The following is a 7500-nucleotide window of genomic DNA, read 5'->3' on the forward strand; positions in this document are numbered from 1 at the left end:
CGCGGAGCTGGCGAGTCAGCTGGAGGCCACTGCTGCTGCGAAGATGTCGGCGGAGCAGGACCGCGAGAACACGAGGGCCGCGTTGGAGCAGCAGCTTCGTGACTCCGAGGAGCGCGCCGCGGAGCTGGCGAGCCAGCTGGAGGCCACTGCTGCTGCGAAGTCGTCGGCGGAGCAGGACCGCGAGAACACGAGGGCCGCGTTGGAGCAGCAGCTTCGTGACTCCGAGGAGCGCGCTGCGGAGCTGGCGAGCCAGCTGGAGTCCACTACTGCTGCGAAGATGTCAGCGGAGCAGGACCGCGAGAACACGAGGGCCACGCTAGAGCAGCAGCTTCGTGACTCCGAGGAGCGCGCCGCGGAGCTGGCGAGTCAGCTGGAGGCCACTGCTGCTGCGAAGATGTCAGCGGAGCAGGACCGCGAGAACACGAGGGCCGCGTTGGAGCAGCAGCTTCGTGACTCCGAGGAGCGCGCCGCGGAGCTGGCGAGCCAGCTGGAGTCCACTACTGCTGCGAAGATGTCAGCGGAGCAGGACCGCGAGAGCACGAGGGCCACGCTAGAGCAGCAGCTTCGTGACTCCGAGGAGCGCGCTGCGGAGCTGGCGAGCCAGCTGGAGTCCACTACTGCTGCGAAGATGTCAGCGGAGCAGGACCGCGAGAACACGAGGGCCACGCTAGAGCAGCAGCTTCGTGACTCCGAGGAGCGCGCCGCGGAGCTGGCGAGCCAGCTGGAGGCCACTGCTGCTGCGAAGATGTCAGCGGAGCAGGACCGCGAGAACACGAGGGCCGCGTTGGAGCAGCAGCTTCGTGACTCCGAGGAGCGCGCCGCGGAGCTGGCGAGCCAGCTGGAGGCCACTGCTGCTGCGAAGTCGTCGGCGGAGCAGGACCGCGAGAACACGAGGGCCGCGTTGGAGCAGCAGCTTCGTGACTCCGAGGAGCGCGCTGCGGAGCTGGCGAGCCAGCTGGAGTCCACTACTGCTGCGAAGATGTCAGTGGAGCAGGACCGCGAGAACACGAGGGCCACGCTAGAGCAGCAGCTTCGTGACTCCGAGGAGCGCGCTGCGGAGCTGGCGAGCCAGCTGGAGTCCACTGCTGCTGCGAAGTCGTCGGCGGAGCAGGACCGCGAGAACACGAGGGCCGCGTTGGAGCAGCAGCTTCGTGACTCCGAGGAGCGCGCTGCGGAGCTGGCGAGCCAGCTGGAGGCCACTGCTGCTGCGAAGTCGTCGGCGGAGCAGGACCGCGAGAACACGAGGGCCGCGTTGGAGCAGCAGCTTCGTGACTCCGAGGAGCGCGCCGCGGAGCTGGCGAGCCAGCTGGAGGCCACTGCTGCTGCGAAGATGTCAGCGGAGCAGGACCGCGAGAACACGAGGGCCGCGTTGGAGCAGCAGCTTCGCGAATCCGAGGAGCGCGCCGCGGAGCTGGCGAGTCAGCTGGAGGCCACTGCTGCTGCGAAGATGTCAGCGGAGCAGGACCGCGAGAACACGAGGGCCACGCTAGAGCAGCGGCTTCGTGACTCCGAGGAGCGCGCCGCGGAGATGGCGAGCCAGCTGGAGGCCACTGCTGCTGCGAAGATGTCAGCGGAGAAGGACCGCGAGAACACGAGGGCCGCGCTAGAGCAGCAGCTTCGTGACTCCGAGGAGCGCGCCGCGGAGCTGGCGAGTCAGCTGGAGGCCACTGCTGCTGCGAAGTCGTCGGCGGAGCAGGACCGCGAGAACACGAGGGCCGCGTTGGAGCAGCAGCTTCGTGACTTCGAGGAGCGCGCCGCGGAGCTGGCGAGCCAGCTGGAGGCCACTGCTGCTGCGAAGATGTCAGCGGAGCAGGACCGCGAGAACACGAGGGCCGCGTTGGAGCAGCGGCTTCGTGACTCCGAGGAGCGCGCCGCGGAGCTGGCGAGCCAGCTGGAGGCCACTGCTGCTGCGAAGATGTCAGCGGAGCAGGACCGCGAGAACACGAGGGCCGCGTTGGAGCAGCAGCTTCGTGACTCCGAGGAGCGCGCCGCGGAGCTGGCGAGCCAGCTGGAGGCCACTGCTGCTGCGAAGTCGTCGGCGGAGCAGGACCGCGAGAACACGAGGGCCGCGTTGGAGCAGCGGCTTCGCGAATCCGAGGAGCGCGCTGCGGAGCTGGCGAGCCAGCTGGAGGCCGCTGCTGCTGCGAAGTCGTCGGCGGAGCAGGACCGCGAGAACACGAGGGCCACGCTAGAGCAGCAGCTTCGCGAATCCGAGGCGCGCGCTTCGGAGCTGATGCGGAAGTTAGAGGCGACTGCTGCTGCGAAGTCGTCGGTGGAGCAGGACCGTGAGAGCATGAAGGTAGCGCTTGAGGCGCGCACCGCGGAGCTGGCTTCTCGACTGAAGGCGACGGCTGCTGCGAAGACGTCGGCCGAGCAGGAGCGAGATAGGACAAGGGCTACCTTTGAGGAGAGGCTAAGAGTTGCTGAGGTGCGCGCTGCGGAGCTGGCAGCGCAGCTGGAGGCCACTGCTGCTGCGAAGTCGTCGGTGGAGCAGGACCGCGAAAAGACGAGGACGGCTCTGGAAGCGCGCGTTGCGGAGCTGGCGAGCAAGCTGGAGGCGACTGCTGCTGCGAAGGCTTTGGTAGAGCAGGACCGCGAGAACACGAGGGCCACTTTAGAGGAGCGACTCCGGGTTGCTGAGGTGCGCGCTGCGGAGCTGGCAGCGCAGCTGGAGGCCACTGCTGCTGCGAAGTCGTCGGTGGAGCAGGACCGCGAAAAGACGAGGACGGCTCTGGAAGCGCGCGTTGCGGAGCTGGCGAGCAAGCTGGAGGCCACTGCTGCGGCGAAGACTTCGGCGGAGCAGGACCGCGAGAGCACGAGGGCCACCTTGAAGGAGCGGCTTCGGATTGCGGAGGTGCGCGCTGCGGAGCTGGCAGCCCAGTTGGAGGCGACTTCGGCTGCGAAGACGTCGGTGGAGCAGGACCGCGAGAGAACGAGGGCGGCTCTGGAGGCGCGCGTTGCGGAGCTGGCGAGCAAGCTGGAGTCGACTGCGGCTGCGAAGGCCTTGGTTGAGCAGGACCGCGAGAGCACGAGGGCCACCTTGGAGGAGCGGCTTCGGATTGCGGAGGCGCGAGCTGCGGAACTTGCCATTGAGTTGGATGCCACTGCTGCTGCGAAGGCTTCGATGGAACATGACCGCGAGAGCACGAGGGCCACTTTAGAGGAGCGGCTTCGGATTGCGGAGGTGCGCGGAGCGGAACTGGCAAGTCAGCTAGAGGCCACTGCTGCTGCAAAAGCGTTGTTGGAGCAGGACCGCGAGAGAACGAGGGCGGCTCTGGAGGCTCGAGCTGCGGAGCTGGCGAGCAAACTGGAGGCCACTGCTGCTGCGAAGACGTCGGCGGAGCAGGACCGCGAGAGAACCAGGGCGGCCATAGAGGAGCAGCTTAGGCTCGCTGAGGTGCGCGCTGCGGAGCTGGCGAGTCAGCTGGAGGCCACTGCTGCTGCAAAAGCGTTGTTGGAGCAGGACCGCGAGAGAACGAGGGCGGCTCTGGAAGGCCGCGCTGCGGAGCTGGCGCGAAAGCTGGAGGCCACTGCTATTGCCAAGACGGCGGTGGAACAGGACCGGGAAAGCACGAGGGCCACCTTGGAGGAGCGCTTGCGCGGTGCTGAGGTGCGCGTTGCGGAGCTGGCGAGTCAGCTAGAGGCCACTGCTGCTGCGAAGACGTCGGCGGAGCAGGAGCGTGCGAACACTAGGGCGGCGTTGGAGGCCCGCGCTGCGGAGCTGGCGAGCAAGCTGGAGGCGACTGCTGCTGCGAAGTTCGCGGTGGAGCAGGACCGTGAGAGGACGAGGGCCACCTTGGAGGAGCGCTTGCGCGGTGCTGAGGTGCGCGCTGCGGAGCTGGCGCGCAAGCTGGAGGCTACTGCTGCTGCGAAGGCTTCGATGGAACATGACCGCGAGAGCACGAGGGCGGCTTTGGAAGAGCGGTTGCGGGGGGCGGAGGTTCGTGCTGCGGAGCTGGCGAGCAAGCTTGAGGCAACTGCGGCTGCGAAGGCCGCAGTGGAGCAGGACCGCGAGAGGACTCGGGCGACCTTTGAAAAGCAGCTTCGTGACTCCGAGGCGCGGGTTGCGGAGCTTTCAGGGCAGCTAGAGGCCACTGCTGCTGCGAAGACGTCGGCGGAGCAGGACCGCGAGAACACGAAGGCTGCGTTGGAGCAGCGGCTTCGCGAATCCGAGGAGCACGCTGCGGAGCTGAAGGCCCAGCTGGAGTCCACTGCTGCTGCGAAGACGTCGGCGGACCAGGACAGCGAGAGGATGAGGGTCGCGCTGCAGGAGCGGCTGCGCGTCGCTGAGTTGCGCGCTGCGGAGCTGGCGAGTCAGCTGGAGGCCACTGCTGCTGCGAAGACGTCGGCGGAGCAGGACCGCGAGAACACGAAGGCTGCGTTGGAGCAGCGGCTTCGCGAATGCGAGGAGCGCGCCGCGGAGCTGGCGAGTCAGCTGGAGGCCACTGCTGCTGCGAAGTCGTCGGCGGAGCAGGACCGCGAGAGAACGAGGGCGGCTCTTGAAGGCCGCGCTGCGGAGCTGGCGCGAAAGCTGGAGGCCACTGCTGCTGCGAAGACGTCGGCGGAGCAGGACCGCGAGAACACGAGGGCCGCGTTGGAGCAGCGGCTTCGCGAATCCGAGGAGCGCGCTGCGGAGCTGAAGGCCGAGCTGGAGGCCACTACTGCTGCGAAGATGTCGGCGGAGCAGGACCGCGAGAACACGAGGGCCACGCTAGAGCAGCAGCTTCGCGAATCCGAGGAGCGCGCTGCGGAGCTGAATGCTGAGCTGGAGGCCGCTGCTGCTGCGAAGTCGTCGGCGGAGCAGGACCGCGAGAACACGAGGGCCGCGTTGGAGCAGCGGCTTCGCGAATGCGAGGCGCGCGCTGCGGAGCTGAAGGCCGAGCTGGAGTCCACTGCTGCTGCGAAGACGTCGGCGGAGCAGGACCGCGAGAGGATGAGGGTCACGTTGGAGGAGCGGCTGCGCGTCGCTGAGTTGCGCGCTGCGGAGCTGGCGGGAGTGCTGGAGGCCACTGCTGCTGCGAAGACGTCGGCGGAGCAGGATCGTGAGAGGACGAGGACCACGTTGCAGGAGCAGCTTCGCGAATCCGAGGCGCGCGCTGCGGAGCTGAAGGCCGAGCTGGAGGCCACTGCTGCTGCGAAGTCGTCGGCGGAGAAGGACCGCGAGAACACGAGGGCTGCTCTGGAGGAGAAGCTAAGGGGCACCGAGGCGCGCGCTGCGGAGCTGGAAGCCCGCCTAAAGGCTATCGCTGCGACAAAGGCGTCGATCGAGCAGGAGAGGGAGAGCTCGATGGCTTCTCTGGAGGAAAGGCTAAGGGGCTCTGAGGCGCGCGCTGCGGAGCTGGCAGCTCGGCTAAAGGCTGCTGTTGCTGCGAAGTCGTCGGCGGAGCAGGAACGTGAGAACACGAGGGTGACGTTGGAGCAGCAGCTTCGCGAATCCGAGAAGCGCGCTGCGGAGCTGGCGAGTCAGCTGGAGTCCACTGCTGCTGCGAGGACGTCGGCGGAGCAGGACCGCGAGAACACGAGGGCCACGCTAGAGCAGCAGCTTCGCGAATCCGAGGAGCGCGCTGCGGAGCTGAAGGCCGAGCTGGAGGCCGCTGCTGCTGCGAAGTCGTCGGCGGAGCAGGACCGCGAGAACACGAGGGCCGCGTTGGAGCAGCGGCTTCGCGAATGCGAGGCGCGCGCTGCGGAGCTGAAGGCCGAGCTGGAGTCCACTGCTGCTGCGAAGACGTCGGCGGAGCAGGACCGCGAGAGGATGAGGGTCACGTTGGAGGAGCGGCTGCGCGTCGCTGAGTTGCGCGCTGCGGAGCTGGCGGGAGTGCTGGAGGCCACTGCTGCTGCGAAGACGTCGGCGGAGCAGGACCGCGAGAACACGAGGGCCGCGTTGGAGCAGCGGCTTCGCGAATCCGAGGAGCGCGCTGCGGAGCTGAAGGCCGAGCTGGAGGCCACTACTGCTGCGAAGATGTCGGCGGAGCAGGACCGCGAGAACACGAGGGCCACGCTAGAGCAGCAGCTTCGCGAATCCGAGGAGCGCGCTGCGGAGCTGAATGCTGAGCTGGAGGCCGCTGCTGCTGCGAAGTCGTCGGCGGAGCAGGACCGCGAGAACACGAGGGCCGCGTTGGAGCAGCGGCTTCGCGAATGCGAGGCGCGCGCTGCGGAGCTGAAGGCCGAGCTGGAGTCCACTGCTGCTGCGAAGACGTCGGCGGAGCAGGACCGCGAGAGGATGAGGGTCACGTTGGAGGAGCGGCTGCGCGTCTCTGAGTTGCGCGCTGCGGAGCTGGCGGGAGTGCTGGAGGCCACTGCTGCTGCGAAGACGTCGGCGGAGCAGGATCGTGAGAGGACGAGGACCACGTTGCAGGAGCAGCTTCGCGAATCCGAGGCGCGCGCTGCGGAGCTGAAGGCCGAGCTGGAGGCCACTGCTGCTGCGAAGTCGTCGGCGGAGAAGGACCGCGAGAACACGAGGGCTGCTCTGGAGGAGAAGCTAAGGGGCACCGAGGCGCGCGCTGCGGAGCTGGAAGCCCGCCTAAAGGCTATCGCTGCGACAAAGGCGTCGATCGAGCAGGAGAGGGAGAGCTCGATGGCTTCTCTGGAGGAAAGGCTAAGGGGCTCTGAGGCGCGCGCTGCGGAGCTGGCAGCTCGGCTAAAGGCTGCTGTTGCTGCGAAGTCGTCGGCGGAGCAGGAACGTGAGAACACGAGGGTGACGTTGGAGCAGCAGCTTCGCGAATCCGAGAAGCGCGCTGCGGAGCTGGCGAGTCAGCTGGAGTCCACTGCTGCTGCGAAGACGTCGGCGGAGCAGGACCGCGAGAACACGAGGGCCACGCTAGAGCAGCAGCTTCGCGAATCCGAGGAGCGCGCTGCGGAGCTGAAGGCCGAGCTGGAGGCCGCTGCTGCTGCGAAGACGTCGGCGGAGAAGGACCGCGAGAACACGAGGGCTGCTCTGGAGGAGAAGCTAAGGGGCACCGAGGCGCGCGCTGCGGAGCTGGCGGCCCGCCTAAAGGCTATTGCTGCGATGAAGGCGTCGATGGTGCAGGAGCGGGAAAGCGCGAGGGATGCTCTGGAGGAAAAGCTAAGGGGCTCTGAGGTGCGCGCTGCGGAGCTGGCTGCTCGGCTAAAGGCTGCTGTTGCTGCGAAGTCGTCGGCGGAGCAGGACCGCGAGAACACGAGGGCCACGCTAGAGCAGCGGCTTCGCGAATCCGAGGAGCGCGCTGCGGAGCTGGCGAGTCAGCTGGAGGCCGCTGCTGCTGCGAAGTCGTCGGCGGAGCAGGACCGCGAGAACACGAGGGCTGCTCTGGAGGAGAAGCTAAGAGGCTCCGAGGAGCGCGCTGCGGAGCTGGGAACCCGTGTAAAGGCTAGTTCTGCGGCGAAGGCTTTGGCGGAGCAGGAGCGGGACAGGATAAGGGCTGCCCTGGAGGAGAAGTTGCGTGATTCGGAGGCGCGCGCTGCGGAGCTGACGACCAAGCTGGAGGCCACTGTTGCTGCGAAGTCGTCGGCGGAGCAGGAGCG

General features: G+C 67.7%; 1 protein-coding gene across 1 annotated transcript in view; it reads left to right on the forward strand.

Annotated features, from left to right (window-relative positions):
* Positions 1–7500, forward strand: part of LINJ_14_1180 (putative kinesin K39) — a gene marked incomplete at both ends in the record, with an annotated part of 9843 nt that overhangs the window by 2093 nt on the left and 250 nt on the right. Inside the window, one exon of the mRNA XM_001464261.2 lies at positions 1–7500. This exon is cut by the window's left edge and continues 2093 nt beyond it; it is cut by the window's right edge and continues 250 nt beyond it. Coding sequence (XP_001464298.2) covers positions 1–7500 — 7500 coding nt within the window.

The sequence above is a fragment of the Leishmania infantum genome, chromosome 14 (assembly GCF_000002875.2).
Source record: "Leishmania infantum JPCM5 genome chromosome 14".
NCBI classification, from domain to species: Eukaryota; Euglenozoa; class Kinetoplastea; order Trypanosomatida; family Trypanosomatidae; genus Leishmania; species Leishmania infantum.